This window comes from Muntiacus reevesi, chromosome 1 (genome assembly GCF_963930625.1).
Source record: "Muntiacus reevesi chromosome 1, mMunRee1.1, whole genome shotgun sequence".
Lineage (NCBI taxonomy): Eukaryota > Metazoa > Chordata > Mammalia > Artiodactyla > Cervidae > Muntiacus > Muntiacus reevesi.
This window is the reverse complement of record NC_089249.1, coordinates 86,446,287-86,473,856: the sequence shown is the minus strand read 5'-3', so window position 1 is coordinate 86,473,856 and position 27,570 is coordinate 86,446,287. Positions and strand designations below refer to the sequence as shown.

General features: G+C 38.0%; 1 protein-coding gene across 1 annotated transcript in view; it reads right to left on the bottom strand.

The window, feature by feature from the left end:
- The window catches only part of WARS2 (tryptophanyl tRNA synthetase 2, mitochondrial), a 100,323-nt gene that overhangs the window by 35,080 nt on the left and 37,673 nt on the right, over positions 1-27,570 (bottom strand). The window contains exon 2 of the mRNA XM_065906045.1: positions 17,545-17,802. Coding sequence (XP_065762117.1) covers positions 17,545-17,802 — 258 coding nt within the window. The remainder of the gene's footprint in view (positions 1-17,544; positions 17,803-27,570) is intronic.

Here is a 27,570-nt window from a genome sequence, read left to right as displayed (position 1 = left end):
GATGGACTTTATAGATTTGCTGCACAAAAGTCAATAAGCAGACACAGCAACAACAACTAAATTAACCCTCGGTGGTAGGTAGAGAGCAGATTTCACTAGTGAATTCCTATAAACATTGAAAAAGTTAATACCAGTTCTTCACAATCTCTTCCAAAAGAATAAGAGAAGAGGGCACTCTTCCTTACTCATTCTAGGAGGCCTGTATTACATTGAAACCAAAACCAGGCAAAGGCATCATAACAAAATAAACTATAGACCGATGACATGAATATAGATGCAAAAGCCCTCAACAAAACACTAGCAAATTAAATTCAGCAACAAACATAAAGCATTACACAACATAATCAAGTGGGATTTATTCCAGAAATGCAAGCTTGTTTTAACACCCCAAAATCAATCAATGTAGTACTATATTAATTTAGAAAATGTAGTACTAGTATAAAGATAGAACATCACTGCAGATGGTGACTGCAGCCATGAAATTAAAAGACGCTTGTTCCTTGAAAGAAAAACTATGACCAACCTAGACAGCATATTGAACAGCAGAGACATTACTTTGTCAACAAAGGTCCAGCTAGTCAAAGCTACCGTTTTTCCAGTAGTCCAGTATGGATGTGAGAGTTGGACTATAAAGAAAGCTGAGGGCCGAAGAATCGATGCTTTTCAACTATGGTGTTGGAGAAGACTCAAGAGTCCCTTGGACAGCAAGGAGATCCAACCAGTCCATCCTAAAGGAAATCAGTCCTGAATATTCATTGGAAGGACTGATGCTGAAGCTGAAACTCCAATAATTCGGCCACCTGATGCAAAGAACTGACTAATTGGAAAAGACCCTGATGCTGGGAAAGACTGAGGGCAGGAGGAGAAGGGGACAACAGAGGATGAGATAGTAGGATGGCATCACCGACTCGATGGACATGAGTTAGAGTGGACTCTGGGAGTCGGCGATGGACAGGGAGGCCTGATATGCTGGAGTCCATGGAGTTGCAAAGAGTCGGACATGACTGAGCGACTGAACTGAACTGAACTGATAGATCAATGGAAAGGAAGTGAGAGCTCAGAAAGAATAGTCTCTTCAACAAATAATGCTAGGACAACTGAATATCTGTAGACACATAGCTACATGCAAAAGAATGAGGCTGGGCCCCTACTTCTCACCACACATAAAAATTAACTCAAGATGGATCAGGGACCTCAGTGCAACTGCCAAAAGTATAAACTGCTTGGGAAAAAAATAGGAGTAAATTTTCCTATTTGACCTTGTGTTAATCAGTGATTTGCTAGTCCATGACTCTAATAGCACAAATAACAAAAGAAAAAAAAACAGATAAACTGGTCTTCATCAACATTTTAAAATGTTGTGTTTCAAAGGAACCATCAAGAAAGTAAAAGACAATTTATAAAACAGGAGAAAGTGAGTGAAGTCACTCAGTAGTGTCTGACTCTTAGTGACCCCATGGACTGCAGCCTACCAGGCTCCTCCATCCATGGGATTTTCCAGGCAAGAATACTGGAGTAGGGTGTCATTGAAGTTACCTGTAAATCATGTCTGATAAGAAAGTTGTATCCAGACTATGTAAAAAACTCATCCTTCAACAATGAAAAGACAGATAATCCGATTTAAAATGGGCAAAGGATTTGAAAAGACACTTCTTCAAAGAATACACACAAATGACTAACAGGCACATGAAAAACTGCTCAACATCATTAGTCATTAGGAAAATGCAAATCAAAACTACGCTGAGAAAAAAACAATACATTGAGCTATCACTTTACACTCATTAGGATAGTTAAAATTAAAAAAAAAAAAAGACGGACAACAAAAATGTTTGAAGAAAGAAATAAAGAATTTGGACTCCTATACAGATCTTCAACTTACAGTGGGGTTACTTCCTGATAAATCCATCAAGTTGAAATATCCTACGTTGAAAATGCATTTAATACAGCTAATATATAGAACATCATAGTTTAGTCTAGCCTACGCTAAACATGATCAGAACATTTACATTAGCTATATTTGGGTAAAATTATCTAGGACAAAATCTATTTTATAGTACAATGTTGAATGTTTCATGTAATTCATTGAATACTGTACTGAAAATGAAAAACAGAATGGTTGTATAGATATAGAATTGTAAGTGCGTCAGTTGTTTGCCCCCATAATGGTGGGGCTGCCTGGAAGTTGTAGCTTGCGGCTGATGCCCAGCATCATGAGAGTTGCTAGCCCGGGGGGCAGGGGGGTGGAATTAAAGCTCAAAATTCAAAGTACCATTTCTGCTACAATATTTATTGCTTTTGTACCATTGTAAAGTTGAAAAACTGTAAGTTGAACAATGCTGTCAGGGACCCTTTGTACACTGGTGGTAGAACTCTCATACCAAGTAGTGTAGCCACTTTCAAAACCCTTTTTAACAGTTCCCCAAAATATTAAATATAGAGTTACTGTATCACCCAGCAATCTCATTCCTAGATCTACACCAAGATAACTGAAACATACAACTATAAAAAAACTTTACAGAAATGTTCTGAGTAGCATTTTTCATCTGGAAAATATCTGGAAAAAATGCACGCATGTTCTGCTGCTAAGTTATGTCCTACTGTCTTGTGACCCCAAGACTGTAGCCTCCCAGGCTCCTCTGTCCATGGGATTTTCCAGGCAGGAATATTGGGTTGCCTTTTCCTTCTCCAGGGGATATTCCCAACCCAGGGATCGAACCCACATCTCCTGCATTGGCAGGTGAATTCTTTACCTCTGAACCACCAGGGAAGCCCCCTGGAAAAGTGGAACCAACCCAAATACTGACTAATGAATTCACTGACTAATGAATGAATGAACAAAATGTGGTATATCCATACAATGGAATATTACTCAACAATAAAAACAAATGAAGTACTGATAAATATTACCAAATAGACAAACCTTGAAAACACGATGCTAAGTGAAAGAAGTCAATCACAAAATGCACTTGTATGAAATGTTCAAAACAGGCAAACTCATAGAAAACAAAGTGAATTAGAGATTGCCATGGAAAGGGGAGAGGAGCAAAGGAAGTGACTGCTCATGGGTACTGGGTTTCATCATGGATTGATGAAAACGTTCTCAATTGATTGTGGTGATGGATGCACAACTGTGAACACTAAAAGTCATTTCATTGTACACTTTAAATGAGTGAATTGTATGGTCCTTACCATGGTCTATCACGACCATCTCTTCCTACTCAACCCTATAATGTCTGGATTCTAATCCTCCTTCTCACCCTCTTTGCTCTCCCTTCTCCAGCCATGCTGACCTGCTTATGTTTCCTGAATATACCAGACACACTCCCCCCTTAGGGGCTTGGCACTGATTCTTCTCTGATAGCAATTCTCTTTCCCCACATACTCACCTCACTAACTCCCTCACATTAAGTCTTTGCTGTAATATTATCTTATCTTACCTTGTCTTACCCAGCCATGCTGTCTAAAATAACAACCTGTTTCCCTCAACACCACTCCCAATTCCCCTTAGCCTTTTTCTATAACCTATCACCTTCCAATATACTTTATTTGGTTTATTTATTATAGTCATTATTTATGTTGTGTCACTTAAATACAATTTAAGTACCATGGTGGCAAAGATTTTTGTCTCTTTTCTTCATTGATATGAGTATCTGACACAGGATCTGGAACACTGTAAGTATTCAATAAATATTTGTTAAATGAATGCATGAAATGAAAACATTAAAGGTTTATCAACAGGGTGATATCTAGATAAAAGGTGGCATACTTGTATAATGGCACACTAACCAAATATAAAAAATTAACATGAGATCACAAAAACATACTGCTATGTGGGAAAGGGAAATTGCAAAAAGATTCTACAATACAGCACCACTTGTATTATTTTTTTTAAAGCACACAATTAAAACTATTGTATATTGCTCATGGGATTGCACATGAAAACAGGTGTGACAAATTGGCTAGATTGATACAGGCCAAGTCCAAGATTTCATTGCTTGGGGATAGAGAAAAGGGATGCAGGGAGGAGGGGTGAGAGGAGTGGGCAAGGAAAGAAGGAAAGGTTCCTTCAACTTTAATACAGGAGATTTAATACAGGAGATCAAGCAAATATGACTAAATGTCAACAATATTCATCCTTTGTGTTGGGAACATGAGTGTCTGTTATACTATTTCCTGTGTTTTGCTGAATTTAAATTTTTTCAAAAATATTTAATTAACAAGTACAGCAGAGCATGATACAAAAAAAAGTACAGTTGCTAGGTATTGATCAAATCCATTCAAGCAATTAGCTAATTCAATAAATCTTAGATCAACCATCTAAGTGCCCCTTGGGATTTTACTATTTCCTACATAAATGTTATCTTCCCAGGAATCAGGTACTTTTCAATTTTGGTTTGGGCACTTGAAAGACTGTTCAGATACAAATTCCCATTTATTGTTTTCTCTCAAAAACTAGCAATTTCATGCTGAGTTATCTTTATTAGACTCTTATCATCCCCATCACAAATCCCCTTAACAGGGGCCTTGTTTGGGGATCTGATTTTAATTAAAATAACTCTGATTTTAATTAAAATTAAGTTTATCACTGATAAACTTTCATTCACTCTCTTCAACTGGTCTGCCTCCTGTTGGTACTTCTCTTTGCCAATTAATATCTATCTGTACACATTTGGATTTTTCTATACTTTTTTCTTAGTCTAATACTTGCAAAGCTAAATAAGTAGCTATTTAAGTCTACTCCAGACTGAAAAGTCACCTCCCTCTAAGTTCTATTGCTTAATTTATACATGTGTATCTGTAAACATATGCATTTTTTAAAAATCTATAGCAGTATATTTGTTTGCTTTTTTTTAGCTTATGCTGGGTAACAACCCTAAATAAGCCACTCACAGCAATGGTTTCTTCTTCATTCACATCATGTATTAGTAGCTGTAGGCTGGTGTGTGTGTGTGTGTGTGTGTGCGTGCACACGCACGCGCGCTCAGTCATGTCTGACTCTTTGTGACCCTATGAACTGTAGCCCACCAGACTCTGCCTATACGATTTTCCAGGCAAGAATACTGGAGTGGGTTGCCATTTTCTCCTCCAAGGGATCTTCCCAACCCAGGGAACAAACTCGGGTCTCTTGGCAGGTGGACTCTTTAGCACGGGTGCCACCTGGGAAGCTACTTGGGAAGTTTACTCTGCTTTATTTACCTTCTCATTCCAGGACCTAAACTGAGTGAGGAGGAAGGGAAAAGAGCAAGAGAGTTAGAACAAACATGGAATGGCTTTTAAAGATTCTGCTTGGGCATGGTGTGTATCACGCTCACTCACTTTCCATTGTCTAGAACAAGTCATGTGCACAAGCCCAACAACAGTGGAGTATGACCAGATGTTTCTCCTATCTGACACACTGCCTGCTGGTTGCATGGCAGCGGATGAGGACATATAACCCTCATACAGTAGGGGTTAGCAAACTGCTGCTCAGCGGCCAAATCCGTGGTTTCAGGTATGTTCACATTGAGATTTTTTGGAAGATCTCATAGAGAGATGTCTAGAAGATAGCTAGAAACACACACAAAAAATGTGTGAAGTTAGGAAGAAAGGTCAAGGATAGAAACAAAATTTGAGAGAAATAGCTGAAAGTTAAAGAAGCAGATGAAACTTCACGAGGGCAGAATATATATAATAGATCTACCTACCTACCTACCTACCTACCTACCTACCTACCTACTACTTCAGGACAGAACTCTGGAGATAAAAGATGAATCAGTGAAGGAAATAAATGAATTATCAGAGTAGAAGAAAAATGAAGTTACTGCCTTAACATTGGGATCAAGAGAAAATCCTAAAAGGAATGAGGGAATCAATACATCAATGAGTCAGAGCAGTAAAGAAGTATAAGAAGAAAAGACTAAGGACAGGTAAATCAGAGGTCACATCGTGCTTCATTAAAAACCAACAAACACTGAGCTGTGTTCTTTGTGTTCTTTACTTTGTAATATACAACAAGTAAGTACAAAATATGTCTCTAAAAGGTATCTCTCCCTACATATATTTGTTGCTGTTTTGATTGGGATAAATAATATTTAAACAAGGAAAACCATGAATTAAAAATAATTTAAAAACAAACAAAAATGATGGAAGTCTTAAATCACAAGATGATTCTCATATTCTTAAACTCTTTTATCTCTTAACTGAAATTCCCTAAAATTCTTGGCAGAAAAAGATCTTGTCAGTCTAATTCAAAGCACTATCTCAGGCAAAGCTTCTTTCTTTAATACTTCCCTTGGAGTGAGGTCAACAGTTGCAACACTTGGTTTCACAGTGCTTCTTGCTGGTTTTACAAGATGTTTATGGAGCATGTTACAACAACATATCAAATAATTAGCTTACTGACTAAATTTGTGAGCAAGTTGTTTTTTAGTTACATAGTGAATAGGTGTCTCGAAGCTCACATGACATTTTCATACCATATTTACTTTGCCTTTATCATTTTAAATGTCTGAAAGACAACTACATTGAACTATCTATAATGTTCTCATACAGTTTCATGGGCTTTTCTCTTTTTGTTCTTTTGACTTATACAACATTCTAAGTGCCTACTCATTATAAAAAATTTTTAACATTAAATAAACTTTAGTAAGGCATAATGTACAAACAGTAAGACAGACCCATTGTAGCTGCTCGTTCTTAGGAATTTTAATAAATCCATACACATGTGTAACCACCACATCAATCAAGACACAGGGCAGTTCAATGCCACCTGAAAGTTTCTTCATACCACTTTGCAGTTAATTCTTCATCCCTTTCTCACCCTTGCTCCTGGAAACCACTGACCTGCTTTTTGTTATTATGGGTTAGTTCTGTCTGTTCTAGAATATCAAATAATGTTAGTATATAATATCAATTATTCTCTCATAGGCTTCTCTCGGCATAAAGTTTCTGCTATTCCTTCGTATTGTTACATACTACTTTTCACTTTGAATAGCTTTGAATATTTGAATAGCTTTCACTTTGAATATTCTACAATCATTTATTTATTTGTTGATGGACATTTGTATTGTTTTTACTTTGGGACTACTGCAAGCAAAAACATTATGTACATTTATGTGGTGGTTTAGTCACTAAGTCATGTCTGACTCTTGTGACCCCATGGACTGTAGCCTGCCAGGCTCCTCTGTCCACGGGATTCTCTAGGCAAGAATACTGGACTGAGTTGCCACTCCGTTCTCCAGGGGATCTTTCCAACCCAGGAATTGAACCTGGGTCTTCGGTATTGCAGACAGATTCTTTGCCAACTGAGCTACAAGGGAAGCACAAGTCATTTTGTAGACAATGTTTTCATTTCTCTTGAGTAAATGCCTAGGGAATTGCTGGGTCACATGATAAGTATCTGTTTAATTTTATAAGAAGCTGACTTTTTATACTCTTAATAGCAATGTATGAACTCACATTGCTCTATATCCTCACCAAAACTTAGCCATATCAGTATTTTTCAATTTAGTCATTCAAATGGGTAAAATGGTTTTTAAAAAAGAGTCATATATTTGGAAATTAAAACACCTGCTTCTAAATAAATCACAGATCAAATAAGAAATAACAAACTAGAAGTCATTCACAAACAAGTTACTGTGAAAATACTACATATCGCAACTTTGTGGATGCTGACAAAGCAGTACTTACAAGGAAAAGAATATTTACATTTATATTAGAAAATGACAATGGCTAAAATTAATGAGGTCCACTTAATAAAAATAACAACAAAGTAACATCAAAGACAATGGAAGCAAGAGAGGAAACAACAAAACTAAGGAAATAGAAAAGAAAGATACAACAGCGAGTGCATGCATGCTAAGTTGCTTCGGTCATGTCCGACTCTTTGCGACCCTATAGACGGTGCCCTCGACTCTTTTGCCTGTGGGGTTCTCCAGACAAGAATGCTGGAGTGGACTGCCATGCCCTCCTCCTGGGGATCTTCCTGACCCAGGGATCAAACACATGTCTCTTATATCTCCTGCAATGGGAGGTGGGTTCTTTACCATTAGACCATGTGGGAAGCCCAAGATACGGTAGAGTCTCACAAAACCAAATCTGTGCTCCAGAAAGATTAACAGAGTAGCCTCTAGCAAAAGTCATCAAGGGAAAAAAGGGAAGATGGGAATCTCAAAGAAAATTCACAAAAAGTGTTGCTAATGATAAAACATCAGATTTCAAGCAAAAGTTAGAATTTTGGAAAATATGCATCCATTACATGTGCTAGACATCTTCCCAATACTTAAAGACACTCCTGATATGATCTGTGCTGATAATTTCAAATGTGGTTTTTTTTAAATAATGCAAATAAAATCTGCCAAAATGTGTATGATCTAAAGATGGTAAGATTTATTTGTAGATAATACTTAAATGGGAAAAGCAAAACTTTAAAACATTTAGAAAATAATCATAAGAATAGCTTTATGACATTAGGCCAGAGAACAATTTCTTGAAAAGACAACCAGAAGCACAAAACCATATAGGCAAAGGCTGAATTGTCTGCATTAAAATAAATACTTCCATATAATAAAAGACAGCATTTACAAATTTAAAAAGACAAGCCATAGACTGAAAAAAGGTAATGTAAAACAGACAAAGATTAATATTTAGGATACATAAAGAAATAACTTCTACAAACAATAAAAAAATGCAATTTTTTAAGTGGGAAAAAGGGGTGAATAAGTAATTCACAGAAGAAAACGAAAGGTTTTAACCATGAAAAAATGCTTAACCTTACCAGTAGTCAGAGAAATGCAAATTAAAACAACAATGAGACAAGATATTCCATCTTTTATAATGGCAAAAATAATGTCTAATTATACCAAATATTGCCATAGACCAAAGGGAACTCTTCTTTTGGTGGAAACAGAAGTTGGAATGCCAGTTTGGAGAGCAATCTGGCGATATTCCTTGGAATATTGCCAGTTTGGAGAGCAATCTGGCAATATTCCTTGGAATATTTTTTCCAATAGTCAGGTACGGATGTGAGAGTTGGGCAGCAAAGAAAGCTGAGCGCCAAAGAATTGATGCTTTTGAACTGTGGTATTGGAGAAGACTCTTGAGAGTTCCTTGGACTGCAAGGAGATCAAGCCAGTCAATCCTAAAGGGCAATGGTCCTGAACATTCATTGGAAGGACTGATGCTAAAAGCTGAAACTCCAATACTTTGGCCACCTGATGCTAAGAACTGACTCATTGGAAAAGACTCTGATGTTGGGAAAGACTGAAGACAGGAAGAGAAGGGGATGACAGAAGATGAGATGGTTGGATGGCATCACGAACTTGATGGACATGAGTCTGAGCAAGCTGATGGACAGGGAAGCATGGCATGCTGCAGTCCATGGGGCTGCAAAGAGTTGGTCACTTCTGAGTGACTGAACTGAACTGAGCTGGCAATAATTCACTAACATTGATGTCATATATCCTCGTGATCCCACTCTTGGGTAAATACACCTAGAAAAGCCTTTCAGAGGTGAACAAAAAGCATATGTAAGTATGCCCACTGTAGTATTATTCAGAGTAACAAAAAGTTTGAAAAAATCTAAATATCTTTTGCCAGGAAAATAACAATAAATTAAATAAATTGTGACAGAGCCAGACAATGGTATATCATACAGCCATCAAAATGATTAAATCTCAAACACATAATTAATGCTGCATACAAAAAATATAGATTCAGGAAGATATGTGCAGCATGCGGCTATTTATGTAAAGTTCTAAAACATACAAAAGAAATAATATGGATTGTTATGGCCAAATCATATGCAATAAAAATGTAAACAGGTACTTGGGAATGATGAATATTAAATTCAGTAGAGTGGTTCCCTCTGGGGAGGCTTTCAGAGGTGCATAAGAAACATATGTAAGTATGCCCATTGTAATAATATTCACAGTAACAAAAAGTTGAAAAAAATCCAAGTATCTTTAGCCAGGAAAACAACCAATAGATAAATAAATTGTGGTAGAGCCGGACAATGGGATATCATACAGCAGGCAAAATGATTAAATCTCCTGCCTGCAATGAGGGAGACCCAGGTTCAATCCCTGGGTTGGGAAGATCCCCTGGAGAAGAAATACTCCAGTATTCTTGCTAGCAGAATTCCACGGACAGAAGAGCCTGGTGGGCTACAGTCCACGGTGTCACAGAGACCCGGACATGACTGAGTGACTAACGTTCGCACACATTTTCTGGGGAGGCAGAAAGCAGGAAGAGACTAGAGAGAGCTTAACAGTTTTGACTATACTTGTAATGTTTTATTTCTTAAAAAATAAAAACTGCATTCAGCAAGTATGCCAAAAGGTTAGCATTTTAAAAAGCAGCCATCCATACTCAAACTCTTCTCAATGTTTGAAATATTTCTTGATAACAAACTCTTGTGAAAATATTTTGTCATTGGGAATAAAGAGAGGCACTGTTACTAATTTGATCTTCATCTTACAAATGCACTCCATCCTTAAATCAAGAAGCCTGGATTAGGGACAGTATGTATGTGGTGAGGTAAGGTGAGAGAGAAAGTTAACATCTGTCAGGAATCATATATATACATCATATTATTTAAATATCCTTATTACAGACGTTATAAAGGGGGTTCAAAGAGCTTCGGTAACTTGCCCAGTATGCCACAATGAGAAGAGATCACAGTGAGATTCAAACTGTATCTGGCTTCAGAGCCTATACTCATTGCCCTGATAGTAAAAAAGCTCTTCTTGGAGGTGTAATTAAGATATGACCTAACTCTGGGCTCCAGGATGGAAGCAACACAAATACAATAGCTTCTCATCAAACCACACATGAGTATAGATCTAGGCAAGGAAGTGATATTAGTGGAAACCTTTTAGAGAAGGAAATAACATGAGACGTTTGGGTATTTTAATAATTTTCCTAACTTCTCTTTATTATTTATTCCATGGGTCATTTAGAACCTCTGCCTCTCCCTGGAAACTCTGGAAGTAATGCCAATTTCATAAATAGATTCCTCAAGACCATTGACTCATATAGAGGTTTGTTTGCTTTCTTTCTGAGTTGAACGTATACCTGTTGTCAGTGGCCAAACAACTTGAGAGTTTAACAAATATAAATACATACTTAAACATGCTTCCAAAATTATGAGGATAAATGAAAACACAAGAGATTCCCTGTCCTAGTTTAGGCCTTGGCTTTGTATCTCTAACACAAGCACCATGGGTCAGGTACAACTCTTGTTTGTATTCACTGAGCCAAGATTCATGTAGTCAGTTCCGTTGGCCCTCATTCGGAAATTGGTTCCTTCATAGTCCCCCTTCCTGTATTACTATTATTGATTTCTGTTTCCTGGGAAACCAAACCTCGCTTTCATAAGAGAAGGAGGCCACATTCTGAAGCTGCAGATTTCGTTCTTTGCCCTGGACTCTTCCCTGGACTATTTCGGTCCCTCTGTAACAGGAGGTCTGATAGCCAAAGCTGTCCTTTTCTCTTAGCCTTGGCAGAAAGCCAGTGCCTAAAGCTATGAACTCCAGCTTTTATCTTCCATCTGCAGGGTGACTAAATCCCAAGCAAAGTAACAACTAGAGATGTGGAGACATGCACCTCAGAGACAGCTGCAGGAATCAGATTGGATCCGCACTCAAGCCTGCTAGAAATAAAAGACCACTGACTTTGGCATTCAGACAGAAAGCTCTGCCAAGCACACACACAGGCGTCTTCTCTCTCTCTCTCTCTCTCTCTCTCTCTCTCTCACTCACACACACACACACACACGCATGCACATAGGCACACCTTTTAGAGGAGAGGCACTGAAGAATTCCCCACATATGGCAAACATATTTTAGGGGAAGAACCATGACTAGAGGCCAGTGGGAAAGAAAGAAAAAGAAAATGAGAAAAATCTTCAATAAGTCTCAATCGTTCCAGTCAGACTGCTGAGAAAGAATGCAAAGGAATGGAGATAAAAATAATTGATAAAATCAGCATCCCAACATAGCTAAATTCTTTCCCTATTTCAAACAATTACTAGAACTTACTCTGGTAGACAACAATGGCCCAGGGAACTGGTCTCTATATTTATCTGTAAGTACTTTGCTTAACACAGTAGATGAACAAGAAAAGAACACTTACATAATGTAAAAAAAATTTCTTTTCTAACTCACAATTTCAAAAATTCTTCTTTTTACTTGTAAATAATTGTGTGTGTGCAAATGCAAAAATAACCAATTTTAACTGGCACTGGTTCCTAATACTTTGTTTTCTAAATTCCTATCATATTTTATGATCAACTAAATGCTTAAAAGCACTACAAAATTCCCAATATTAAAAAAAGCCCTTGTTATAATTACATAACTGATCTCTAATTTATCTGTTTTATAAGTTAAGAATTGATTTATCAAGTTTTCTCAAAATAAAACAAGAAAATATTTTAACTTCTGCTTTAAAGAATTCTTGATAAAAGTTAATCAGATCATTTGAACACAAAATAACTTGGGATAAAAAGTAGTGGAATGGAAGAAACACTGACCTGATGTTCTCAGGGACCTTATGATTGAAGGGTTTTCTAGAAACTGAGTTTAGATTTTTGCCTTGAGGGTAGGATAGAGGTGCTGGTTTATTTTAAGTAGAAAGAGCACATGGCTACAACGTGGGGAATGGACCATTGATTGGAGAGACTGAGGCAGGAGTGAAAGGGTAATTTAGTAGTCCAGGGCCTGGAGGTCAACTCTGGCTCTGTACTGCCTCTCTGCCATCAGCTCCTGAGGCAAAGGCATGGTGGGAGACAGAATAAAGTTCTCTCTCCAAGAGTACTCAACCTACAATGGAGTCACGTCTTGATAAACACACCATTAAGTTGAAAATATCCCAAGTCGAAAATACATACAATATACACAACCTTCCCAACATCATAGCTTAACCATGCTCAGAACACTTACATCAGCCCTGGTGGTGGTGGTGGTGGTTTAGCCGCTAAGTCGTGTCCAACTCTTGTGACCCCATGGACTGTAGCCCATCAGCCTCCTCTCTCCATGTGATTTACCAAGCAAGAATACTGGAGTGAATTGCCATTTCCTTCTCCAGGGGCTCTAACACAAAGCCTATACTATAATAAAGTGTTGAATATCTCATGTAATTTATTGAACACTGTACTCAAAGTGGAAAACAGATTGGTTATGTCTTGGTCATTTACCGTGGTGATCTTGTGGCTGACTTGGAGCTGCCCAGTATCACAACAGTGTATCTTCTACACATTATCAGCCTGGGAAAAGATCAAAATCTAAAATTCAAAGTACAGTTTCTACTGAATGTATATAGCTTTCAAACCATCATAAGTTTAACCACTGTAAGTCAGAAACTGTCTAAATAACTTGCAAAAGTAGTGCCTTAGGAAGAAAATTAAGGTTCATGTTTATGTCCAAAAAGGCTAATTTTATAGTGAGTAAAAGAAAAGCTGATTAACATATTAAAGGCATGAAAAAAGTGGTAGCACAAAACTCAAAAGTTTTAAATGAGGAAAGATTAACTTTATAGAAATAAAATGATCAATAAATCAAAAGGCATGAAAAACAAGAGACTTAAGATCCATAATCAAATGTTATTTGTAGACCTTGGTTGGATCATCATTTTAAAAGGCCAACTATAAAACACATTTTGGGAGAACTAGAATAGTTTGAACATGGACTGGGTATTAGATGATAATATGGGATTATCATTAACTTTGTTAAGTTTGATGACACTATTGTGGTTATGTAAGAAAACTTCCTGAGTTTATAGAAAGGCATGCTAAAATATTTAGGGCATGAAAAAAAATGTCATGATGTGTGATATCTGTTAGAAAATACTTCAGCAAGGAAAACAACATGGGATCTTCCGTGGTAGTCCAGTGATTAGGAATCTGCCTTCCAATAACAGGGGATGTAGGTTCAATTCCTGGTCCAGGAACTAAGATCCCACATACCTCAGGGCAACTAAGCCTGCATGCAGCAACCAGAAGCCTCTGTAGGCCACAGTGAAGATTCAGCATAGCCAAATAAATAAATAAATAAAATTGGCAAATATAACCATGAAGAAGTATATTTAAAAAAAAGAAAGAAAACAAAATTGGAGAGACTAATCACAAAATGTTAATAAATGATGGGGGTAAAGTATACTATTCTCCTACTCTTCCAAATATACTTCAAGTTTTCTTCATTAAATATTTTAAACAGGAAAGAGAATCTGATACAATAACCAGTCTACCCATTGAGCTGTAATAATGTTGGTTGCCTGAGTTCAAGAAGGAAATGGCCCAGACCAAGACTGTCTTGAGGACAGAAAGACATCTGAGGAGGCCTTTCATACTGTCTTTGTGTGACAAACTATGGAATATGGGCTGATGAGTACTCTTCTCAAATTTTACCTGGCAAACTATTGAAATTCCCCCAAGGGAGCTGAAGTCAGGGATAGTAGGAGGGGACATGTGAGACAGTTTACAGGCCACCGAGGAAACAGGCGGCACAAGTTGCCTCCGCTCTCTGACCTAGACCTACAATCAGTTGGGGAACCAGAGAGCTCACTGTGTAACATAAAAAAACCAAAGGGAAGGTGAATTTTACTATCCCTCACTTATGAAAGAGTTCTTATAAAGCTCCCCATATTGTGGGTTACTCTCTCAATTGCTATTTTGAACAACACTATACCATGTGGAAGAAGATACCTCAATAATTGCAAATTTTTATATATTTATGGAGGTCACTGCCAAAAACTCTTTACAACAGAAAACATATTTAAAATAGAAGAGTTCCTTCTGGGGCTACGAGCTCAAAGTGCAAGTATTGGATGCAGTTGTACATAAACCTTTAATTTTAAAAGTTGCTTTAAAAAGCAGTCTGACAAGTGGCTACTTTGTGGAGACTGGACATTTTCACCTAGAAGAATTATGGAAATAGAATATAATTTTAAAAATTGATACAACCACTATGGAGAACGGTATTGAGATTTCTTTCAAAAAACTAGGAATAAGACTACCATATGATCCAACAATCCTACTACTGGGCATATAGCCTGAGGAAACCATAACTGAAAAGGACACATGTGCCCCCATGTTCACTGCAGCACTGCTTACAATAACGAGGACATGGAAGCAACCTAGATGTCCACTGACAGATGAATGGATAAAGAAGTTGTAGTACATATACACAATGGAATATTACTCAGTTATAAAAAGGGGCATATTTAAATCAGTTCTAATAAGGTGGATTAAACTAGAGCCATTATATAGAGTGAAGTAAATAAGAAAGAAAAAAAATGAATGTCATGTATCAACATGTATATATGTAATATATATATATATATATATATTAACATGTATATATGATCTCTGTTCCTTTCCAAGCAAACCATTCAATATCACAGTGATCCATCTATGCCCTGGCCAGTAATGCTGAAGAAGGAGTTGGTGATGGACAGGGAGGCCTGGTGTGCTGCAGTACATGGGGTCACAAAAAAGTCAGATATGACTGAGCGACTGAACTGAACTGATGGAATCCCCAAAGAGAGTACTGATGATCCTACTTGCAGGGCAGCAAAGGAGACTCAGACTTAAAGAATAGCCTTTTGGCACAGTCGGGAAGGACAGGGTGGGATGATTTGAGAGAGTAGCATTGAAACATACACAACACCATATACAAAATAAATAGCCAGTGGGAATTTGCTATATGACACAGGGAACCCAAAGCCAGTGCTTTGCGACAACCTAGAGGGGAGGGATGGGGAGGGAGGTGAGAGGGATGTTCAAGAGGGAGGGGACATAAGCATACCGATGACCTATTCATGTTGATTCATAGCAGAAACCATCACAGTATTATAAAGTAATTATCTTCTAATAAAAATAAATTCTTTAATAAAAGAGTATCATATAAGGATCAAAAGAGCTTATATCAAAAACAGCTAAGATGGAGTGAAGATGGTATGCCTTGGAAAATGCATTAGGTGACTCAAAAACTGGCTCTGATAATTATAATGTGAGAGAGGGGTGCGAAGGGTTTGGATAGACATTGGTGCATGAAATATGAGAGGCACCATCTTTTCAGAGAAAAGGTAGGAATACTTCTGAGGTAGCTCAACCAAGAGGGTGAGATATCTAAGGACAGCTAGTATGAAGAAGGTAAGTCCTATGGAACAAGGACCTGGAGGGTAAGGATGATGCACAACCAATACTTCCAAGTATTGGAATAGCAGTCATGTGGAATCAGAGTTTATTTATTATGTATTTTCAGAGAGAAGTTAAATGAGTGGCTGAAAATTACAGGAAGGCAGATGTTTACTAAACATAAGCAAGTTCTTGATAACAATTAGATCTGTCCAAGATTCAATCTGAAAAGTCATACATAAAGAAGGCCTTCCTAACCAACTGTGAAAAAGGAAATTGAGGTAAATTGCCTTTAAAAGTCATGTTAAGGCTGATTCATGTCAATGTATGACAAAAACCACTACACTATTGTAAAGTAATTAGCCTCCAACTAATAAAAATAAATGAAAAAAAATAATAAAGGGATAAAAAAAAAGTCACGTTAATGATTAGATTCTATTATTCTTTCAGGTTATCTCTAAGCTGGCAACAAGTTTAAGTTGATAACTGCATTTATTTTTTTGAAGATATTCTTCTCATTCATTACATATTTTTAAATGGTTGCTGTGTGTGAATCATTATATTAAGTTCTGTGGGTGATTAAATATGCCTAAAAATGAGTGTCAGAAGTTTATGATCAAGAAAGGAGTTGTACACATGTATAACACGTACCACATTTGCATACATGTTAAATTATGCCAAAACATATATAACATACTATTCCTTGGCTGGGACTTGTCATCAGGTTAAAGAAAACATGTAATGTAAAGCATGATTCAGTTAAAACTCTCATCTTCTTTGCTAGGGAGTCTCTTAAGTGCTCTGTCTCTAGGCCAGGTTATCTGCCTGTCCAAGAGCAAACTGATTCATCCATAGTAAAGATATGAGTCAAATATTCTGGCTGTGTTCTGAGGCCTTTCTTGGCTTGGACTCAAGACACTGGACATCGTCTTCCAATTTCCCAGCTAGCTCTTTCAAATCTTCTCAAGAGTTATTATACAAAGAATGAACAATAGAAATCATCCAATAGACCTTCCAAATGCAATACCCAGCAAAGCAACATTGGAGTTACGTAAAACCATCAGTTGCTAAATTCTATCCCTCATCACCAGGAAACTAGTCAACAGCATGAATTCATCAGTTTGAATGCAACCCAATATAGAAAAACAATTCTTGAGTTAGAAGTAATAATAGGATACAATCTTTTGGTATATGAAGCACTATAAACTTACCAAGTACAGTTGAGGAAAAAGCTGAAAATATTATTGCATTATAATAATACTCAATGACATGAACACAAGGAAAAATGAAAATGAAACAGTTACATTTTATGAAGTCACCTTTGAACGCTAAAAAAAAAAAAAACCACAAACAGGAGCTGTATAAACCACTGAATTTTTTCCTCAAATAATCTGAAAATAAAAGTTCTCTCAGTTCCAATCTGAGAAGCTGACCTGAGATTGCTGGAAAAGGATGCTCTTCTCTGGGTTTATGCCACAAGCGAGAAGAGCAGCAGTCATGTCCAAGATGCTCTGCCGGAGGATGGCTGGGTCTTGGGGGACAGTGATGGAATGTAGGTCAACAATACTATACATCACGGAGTCATGCTCATCCTGTAACCTCACCCAGCTCTCAATGGCTCCCAGATAGTTGCCGAGGTGGGGGATTCCTGTAGGCTGAATGCCTGAGAATATTCGCTTCACAGCATCTTTCTGAAACAAAGGAGAACAAACAAAATTGCTTTTGAAGCAGAATCCACTAATCTGATACCCATGTTACCACAGTTAGGATGGCTACTCCTATTTTTTTTTTTAATAAAATCTGACAGTCATCATCCTTATGCATTTATTTTGTTCCTACTTGGTGCAAAGCACTATGTTTGGTGCTATTAGGGGACAGAAGATGATAATATATATATTTTTTCTTTTTGCACTCAAAACCTTACAAATCCAAAGGCACGTAAGAAAAGGTCTGTATCTCCAATCTAATTGGAGAGAGAAGATACGCTTATGAAAATAAAAGGAACGATACAACATGATGACACAGTCATAACCAGTTTGGAAAGATAAATAGTGGGGTACAGGCAGGAATTCCCAAGAGCAAAAGATGACTGTGGTTCTGGTGGTCATTACAAAGACTTCAGACATAGAAGTGAAATTTCACTGGAGGTTAAAGGGACTCCAAGGGTTTGTTATGACATGATTCACTCATTGTGCAGGTAAGGCAATGAAGGCCATAGCATGAGGGCTAAAGGTTACTGCTACTTAATTCAGTTTTCTTGCTGATATAATTTAATGTGCAGAATCTTGGGTTACCCACTTAGATAGCATATTAAAAAGCAGAGACATTACTTTGCCAACAAAGGTCCGTCTGGTCAAGGCTATGGTTTTTCCAGTGGTCATGTATAGATGTGAGAGTTGGATTGTGAAGAAAGCTGAGCGCCGAAAAATTGATGCTTTTGAACTGTGGTGTTGGAGAAGACTCTTGAGAGTCCCTTGGACTGCAAGGGGATCCAACCAGTCCATCCTAAAGGAGATCAGTCCTGGGTGTTCATTGGAAGGACTGATGCTGAAGCTGAAACTCCAATACTTTGGCCACCTGATGCGAAGAGCTGACTCATTGGAAAAGACCCTGATGCTGGGAGGGATTGGGGGCAGGAGAAGGTGACAACAGAGGATGAGATGACTGGATGGCATCACCGACTTGATGGGCATGAGTTTGAGTAAGCTCCGGGAGCTGGTGATGGACAGGGAGGGCTGGCATACTGCGATTCATGGGGTCGCAGAGAGTCGGACACGACTGAGCAACTGAACTGAACTGAATTGATACTTCATTTCTGATATTACTTCTTGATAAAGTTATTTAACATTTTCATGTTTTGGTTTCCTTTGACTTTTGATAAAATCATATTGTTTTTTTTTTATTTCTTCAAAAGAAGTTTTTAATTTTGCATAATTTTTAAATTATAAAATCATTTTTGACATGCTTTTCCACTGACCTAATTTGCTGTTATTGAAGTCATAATAGGAAGAGAAAAAAAATGTGCTTCAGTATTTGAAAGATTTTGAATGCAAAAAAATTTTTTTTTGCCATACCACATGGCTTGTGGGATCTTAGTTCCCCAACCAGGGATTGAACCTGTGCCCCCTGTGGTGGAAGCATGGAGTCCTAACCACTGGACTGCCAGGGAATTCCCCTGCAAATTTTTTTCAAAAAATATTTTCTGTCCCTAAAACAGAGTGAAAAAATGCCATGTTCCCTTTTAATCATTTTGCATTCTATAGTGAAAAATCAAAAATGAATGTATATAAATAAATGTGCTATAACTAAAAGGCTCTGAAAAAATAAAATGTATCCTTATCATTTTTAACAATAGTAAAAATATTACTAATAACAGTTGTAATTTACTGGATAACTACAATGTTGCTAGCATTTATGCTCAGTGCTTTATATGCATTAATATATTTACCCCTTATAATACACAATATGGTAGGCATATGATTACCTCCAATTTGCAGATGAGAAAACTGAGGTTCAGAGATATTGAGATATTGACCATGGTCACACAACTCATACATGAGACTGAAATTTCAAGCCACGTATCACTGACTTCAGAGCTCATGTATGCTCCTTCCACTGGCTATCATGTTTTGCTTAGCCACCAACTATTAAAACTTTTTATGTTCATAGCATTATTTTGCAACTTCTGTCGCAAAAAAAAAAAAAAAATGGTGAAAAAGAATATTCTTATGTTTACTTCTGTACAAATTTCTCTAGTGTACATAGTTAGGAGCTGAATTGCTGGGTCATATGGCCAAGCCAGGAAAGAATCTGTCTGCAATGCAGGAGACCTGGGTTCGATCCCTGGATTGGGAAGATCCCCTGGAGAAGGAAAAGGCTACTCGCTCCAGTATTCTGGCCTGGAGAATTCCATGGACTCTATGGTCCATGGGGTCACTTCAAGGTATGCATGCAGTTCAGTTCAGTCGCTCAGTCATATAGGACTCTTTGCGCCCCCATGGACTGCAGCATGCCAGGCTTCCCTGTCCATCACCGACTCCTGGAGCTTACTCAAACTCATGTCCATCAAGTCAGTGATGCCATCCAACCATCTCATCCTCTGTCGTCCCCTTCTCCTCCCGCCTTCAATCTTTCCCAGCATCAGGGTTTTTTCTTGTGAGTCAGTTCTTCAAGGTATGCATATGTATTTTCAATTGTACTAAGGTGTGCTAAACTGTTTCTGAGTATGCAGCTTCTACCATCAATTCCTGTTGGTCCACATCCTCACCAACACTTTGCCAGTAGATTTAATTTTAGCTCACTGGTGATATAAGGTAGAATTTCATTACAGTTTAATTGCATTTCTTTGATTATTTATTAGAGAAGCTGAGAACTCTTATGGTTATTGTTATTTTAATAACCATATTGCTCTCCCCTGTGGAGAGCCTATTCAGGTTATTTTGTCTATTTTTCTGAAGTTGGAAAATGTTTTTATTGATTTAAGAATTTTTGTATATTCTGGATCCTACTATTTTGTCAGTTACATGTGTGGTGAATATATTCTCTCATTGTGTGGCTATTTGCTTTTTGTTATCTTTTGATAAAGAGATGTTCCTAATTTTACCAAATACGCAATCTTGACTACAGATTTTTATGTCATAGAACAAATCTTCCAAAATTGCACATTTATGAAGATATGTGTATTCATATATAAAACATATATGTATGTGCATGTTTTAAACTTTTATCTTTCACATTTAAGTCTGTATCAATTTGGAGATTTCTACGTATGGTGTGAGGCAAGCATCTGCTTTATTTTCTCTCCTTTTTCTTTTTCCCTGTGTGTATACCTAATTATTCTAGCACCATTTATTGAAAAGATTGTCTTTCCCCACTGCTCTAGAATGCCACTTCAGCATAAATCAAATATCTCTTTATGTCTGAGTCTGTATTTGGTCTTTCTATTCTGTCTCATTGGTTCACTGGTCTCTTTGTCTATTTCTGCACCAGTATTACAGTTGTCTTTTTAATAAGTCTTGGGACCTGGTGGAGCAAGTCTTTCTGCCTTAATCTTCTATAGTATCTAACCCACCCTTGGTCTTTTACACTTCTCAATGCATTTTAGAGTCATCTTGTCAAGTTCCAAGAGAAAAAGAAAACCTGTTGGGATTTTTTATTGGGATTACATTGAGTCCATAGATTGCTTTGGGGAGAACCAACATCTTTATAATATGGGGTTCTCCAATCTTGAAAACCATACAGCAAAAGAGAATTAATGCAAAACATGATGACTATAGTTGATAACACTGTGTTGTATAATTGAAATTTGCTAAGCGAGTAGAACTTAAATGTTCTTAAATGTCCTCTCACACACACAAATATGTAAGGTGTTGGTTGTGGTAATAATAACTAGATGGGGGATCTTTTTTTCCTTAATTTATTTACTTTTACTTGAAGAATAATTACAATACTGTGTTGGTTTCTGCCATATATCAACATGGATCAGCCACAGCTACACATATGCCCCTCCCTCATGAGCCCCCGTCCCATTTCCCACCCCATCCCACTCCTCTAGGTTATCACAGAGCCAGAAGGGGGGATCTTTGCACAATATATATCAGATTACCATGATATAGGTGCACTTTAAATATCTTACAATTTATTTGTTGATATATATCAACAAAAGCTGAAAATTTTTTAAAAAGAATGTAACATTTACCACAGAGTTTATATATAACATTAGCTCCTAAGAGCTAATCTACTTCAGATATGGGAGTGCCAAGACTACTTAAATTTTGCCCTTTCCTATTCCCTAGAATTTCAAATCCTAAAATACAGTCTATTTCCCCCATATCTGCTTATTTTCCTCTTTATTCTTCAGATGACAGCTATAAAATAGAATGCTACATCATAGTTCCATGATCCAGAATTGTGCTTGATCCAAGCACTCAGGAGACCTAAAAGATTTGTGGCTCTGAGAATATGAAAAATACCTTTTAAGTAACTGAGAACAAATACGATCTTACATTTAGAATCATACACATGTACATACACATACACACACACACACACACACACACACACACACACACACACACACACACTCCACATGAGGACCTCAATGACTAACTCCTGAAATCATAATTTAGAGACATTATTTTAAAAATAGTTGGTAGCTGAGAACTGAGGCTGAGAGACAGAGGTAGGGATTGGACAGGGGGAAGGGGAGAAAGAAAAGAAAGGGAGAGAGGAGTTAGCATAGAATAAGTACCTATCAGGGAGGCTTCCTCTAGTGCCTTGGGACTGTAGTAAGACCTGGGCTCCTGATATGGGAATAAGTAAAGGAGTTTTCAGTGAGGTTAAAAATGATTAATGGGCTTTAGGGACTGATTGATGAAGAGACAAAGCAAAGCAGAAAAACAAGCTCTGAACTTAATAAATGGAAAGGAAAAAAAAAAAAAATACCGTCCAGAAACGCTTGACCCAGGATGAAAGGGGACTGTTTATGGTCATGTTAAAGATTATAAGGACCAGGACTATCAAGCTGGGGGAAAAAAAAGAATATTTCCACCCAAATTCCTCCATGTTCAGGAATTATCCCCCAGGACAAATGGAGACACTAATTCTTGAGAAAACTAGAAGAGAAAAGCACTAGAGGACAGACTGTGGGGAAAAAAGAACTGTGACCAGTGGGAATGAACTAGACATGATCTAATACATCTTTTTCATTCTCTAGTTTCTGTGATTCTATACATCCAGGCAGAGGGAATGATGTTATCAAGAAGTAAGAGCAACAAGAAATGGTTTGTTCAATTTTCAAGGAGCTATTAAGAAAATACAGGCTCTAAATGAGAACTGGATTCCTGGCCTTAAAAATATACAGAGAGTGTCTTGCTCTTATGTGGTGAGTTTATGTTCCCGTCTGTTCCCCCTGCAAGAGTCAGCAGGCAGCCTGACGGCATGGCAGGGGAGATACGCCTGGTACCATGAAATCATGGGGCTGGAATGTGGAGTTTGGGTGGTGGGAGGATGGGGGTTCTGTGTTCAAAAGCAGTAGAGCTGGAAAAGAATGAAAATGAAAGGAGCATGGGCTTCCCAGTGGATGGGAGGCAAACCACAAAGAAAACAGCTTCAAGACCAGCCCACAGGCATTCACTCCTCGGGCAGCCTGGAGCATCAACCTTCAATCCCTTTGCAGTGCACGGAGACTAAAAAGAAGGTTCGTTTTACAAAATAGGTCTTCATTTTTATTTCAGATGTATTTCTATAACAAAGACCACTTCCAGTCAATGCAGGCCTTAGCTAATTTTGTTAACAGAATTAGCATCACCAGTGGGCAACTTCAGTTCTGAGATTTGATATATTCCAGAAGAGAGGATTGCAGTTTGAATTTGAATCAGAGGGAGGACAGATTTATCAATCTGACAGACGTAGCTCAAATCATTCCTGTTATAAGGTACTGAGCACATTCCAAATTCGTAATTATCATAATTTCAATGATTGCATCCAAAAGCAGTTGAAAAATCCCAAGCTGCTAATTATGGCAAAAGATAATTTTTCTGATCAACTAAAGAGAGCTTCTGATTTTATTCCCAAGTGCATAATATACATCCAAAAAAGCTTGCCTACAAGCTTAGAAACACTTTCAACTTTGGCATGGAGGTGGCAACCAAAGACTTTGACTAAAGATTTCAAGATTCTTACTACAAAGTCCTGCTTGTGTCCAGCTGGGGCATCAATTGTGTATTCATCATACCTGTTTTAACTATAGTCAATGGTAGACCAAAAACTTGGCTGAACAACCATCATTTCTAACTGTTTCCATGAAAAGCATGTTATCACAGACTGTGATTAGAAAGGAATCAGCATTATCAACTAATTAGGTTGAAAATCTCTTTTTGTAAGTCTGTTTATTCTGCTAAATAAAAAATACAGCTTAAGGAGCTCTCAGTCAGGGCTTCTCAATTCTATCACGTATATCACCCCATCATGTATATCTAGGCCCCTTGCATCTAATTTTCAACATTTCCTTGAAAATGTCTCTACCACCAACTAGTGATTTAAGAGCTGAAACATAGGAGACCCAGCATAGAAAAACAGCACTTCCATCCTGGCTGGGAGGATCCAGGTGTTTCTCTGAAGCTTTCTTTGGCCACGGCTCAGCATTGTTCTGCCACAGTCAGCGCTTTCTTTCAGAAAGCACAGAGAGCCGTGAGTCTGGTGAGAAAATGCTGACTCAGCACCAAGGGAAAAAAATTGGGTTCATTTCTGCTTAGAAATGAAACCAGATGCTCAGACCTGGGAATCAATATAGTAAATATTAATTCAATATAAGAGAAAACAGGTCTTATGTCATCCTCAAACCAGAAGCAATATGTAGACCAGCAATTAAAACTGTAGGAAAAAAATCATTACCGAAAAGAAAAAAAGAGGATTGACTAATCCATTAGACTGCGAGTTCCATAAGGGCAGAGACAAGAAGCACTTTCCACATATTGTTAGGCCAGGGAAGTAGTTTGAAAGGAATAAACTTGAGCTTTTAAAACAGTTTTCTATAAACTTATTTAAGCCACCTCCAAGTTTTAAGAGCTGTGCATCTGTTCGCCACCCCATGCACTGTGCTGTCCTTCCATCACGCAGCAGAATGCTTTCACAGATGTATTTTTCATTCTTGTGCTGAACTCGAGCAATCAGAAAGAGTCCCTGGCACTTGCATGGACCTCACTGCATGTGACCGAGGCAGGGATTACTGGCCTTACTTTCCAGGGAGGACACTGGAAGGTTAAGTAACCTGCACAAGGTCACAGGCAGGTGGTCAGATCTGAATCTCAGCTCTCAGAACTGGACTCGCCCACCGTCTCACTGGTCTGCTTTCAGGCTAGAACTTCTTGACTTAGAGACTGGCCTGAATTTTAACTACCTTCACTCCGACCCACAGCTCCCGTCTCTACACACACGCTTCTCAAAAAGGGAAGGAGATGTTTCCTGAGAGGCCCAGGTAACAGCTGGTGGCATAGCTGGGACCAGAATCCAGACCTCCAGAGCTAGGCTCACCAGACCACATGATGCTTTTCTATTTACATTTATCACATTCCTTTCTCCTGCAGCTATTTCTTTTGTACCTCAGCATATCTTTGGGCTTATTTCCTTCATGCCTTTCTCTTCTGTTTTCTTTCTTACACATCAGTGAATAGCACCTCAGTCAATGTCTCTTCATCAGATGATGAAATATAAAATCTAGGGACTCTGGCTCCTAGGAGAGAATGCATTGTCATCCAAGGGAAGTTAAGTTATGTTGAAATGCAAAACTTATATGTAGGTACAGAATAATCTGGCAAGTCCTTTTAGTTTTTATTGGAAGAGTGACTCAAATATATTATCTAAACACAACATAAATAATTATAACATGATATGTAGTGAGAAACATTTTTAATTTCTAACAATAATATTGCTTCCTAAACCAAGTGAGCCAGGGTCAAATTCTTGACATAAACATCTTAACCACCACTACATAATTTATTTTTACATTGAATGGAACAGTAAATACAGGCAAGAGATCAAGAATACTAAATTTTTTTAAGTATAAAGAATGATCTGAAATGCTTAAGAAAACATTAGTTTTTCCCCATAAGAAAATTTGAACATTGATCTTAAAGTGTTAGACAAATCATTGCCTAGAAAGATATGACTTTTTTTTATCATTGTCTTTTTTGGTAAAATACAGGCTTATGCGTGCATGCTTGGTCATGTTCAATTCTGTGCAACCCTATGACTGTAGTCCACCAGGCTCTTCCATCCGTGGGATTCTCCAGGCAAGAATACTGAAGTGGGCTGCCATTTCCTCCTTCAGGGGATCTTCCTGACCCAGGGATAGAACCCAAGTCTCAGTTTCAAATGTAATATTCTTACTAGATATGCCCAATGTGTAGAAAAGTCCAAAGAAAAACAGTAGAGTCAGTGAAGGAGCCCCAGTAGTCAGCGCCCCGTGGGCTCTTCTGCCTTCACTCCAGCCAGCCTCTTGAGGATGTTCCTAGAGCACAGCTTTGGAAACAACCTGATCCAGTATATTTTCAAAATATTAATATGCTGTTGAAAAAAATATTCCTCATCAGGGTAACAGGAAATATACAGAAAAGAAAGTTTTCACACAAAAAAGGCTGGGATAAAAATGTAAATACCACATACACAGACTTAGCTGTATGTATACATCTTTTCCTTTCTTCCTCTGGGGTAAGGCTCAGCCATTATGTGACCATTAATCCCTTTCCCAGTCATCCTCCACTATCTTCCATGAGGAGCTGACCTAGTTACTTGCCACTCTTGTATTGCTCGTTCCCCTCTGCCCTCAGACTCTTCCCTCAGCCTGGATATCCTTCATCCTCGTCTCTGCCTAGAGAACCCCCTCATAGTCTTCAAGGCCAAACAACCTTTCCCTGATTTTAAACTTGCTAAATATACCTTCTCCCTACCACACACACACACACACACACACACACACACACACACACACCACATAGAGTCACTCTCTCCAGGCAGAACAGATCCTTCTTTCATCAGTTCTTCATTATTGCACATATCACACTGGTAACTTGGTAAATATTTTCTTATTTGCTTAGTAAATATTTTCCCACCTAGAATATGAGCTCTCCAGGGCTGGGGCTGTCTTTTTCATCTTTATATCCCTAGTACATAGCAGTGCCAGGTACATTGTGAGAATCTAATAAGTATTAGTGGAATAAATGACAAATCTCCCACTCCTACCCCTGACTTTGGCTCCATGTAAAGGGCAAAGTAACTATACACAAAATGAACCAAATGTTCCAGTTATAGGGAGTTCCTAAACAAGTTATGTTCATGTTTGAAAACTGGTTTTCTGAAACTCAGAAACTCAATTCTTTAAAAGGCGGTTAAACTCCTGGAAGGCAGCCCATGGAAGCCTCATTGAACCCACAGTACTCCTGAAGGACAGTTTTAACAGCGCTATTTCAGCTGCACCTAAACACCATTCATAAAATTGTTTCTGTGGGAAAGTGAAATCCAAGTTCTATTTTGGGACACACAAGAACTACCTACCCAGTGGTGTCTCTGCCTTCAGAGCAGAAAGCACTTAAAGGAGCAATCTGGTAGGAAGAGCAGGCAGTATTTGCATACAGACTTTTGAGGCTAGATTTATGATTATCTGGAGGTGGAGGGGATGACAAAGGATGAGATGGTTGGATGGCATCACTGACTCAATGGACATGAATTTGAGTAAACACCAGGAGTTGGCGATGGACAGGGAGGCCTGGCATGATGCAGTCCATGGGGTCGCAAAGAGTCGGACACAACTGAGCGACTGAACTGAACTGAACTGGAGGTGGAGCAACATGTGGGAGCTTCCTGCAGCATTATCAGCTTACCTAACACTGATATTGTGTGTATATGGTCTGTCCTGGAGGTGGCTGCCCTGGCTGCCATTGTTGAGAAGAAAGTTCAGAAGG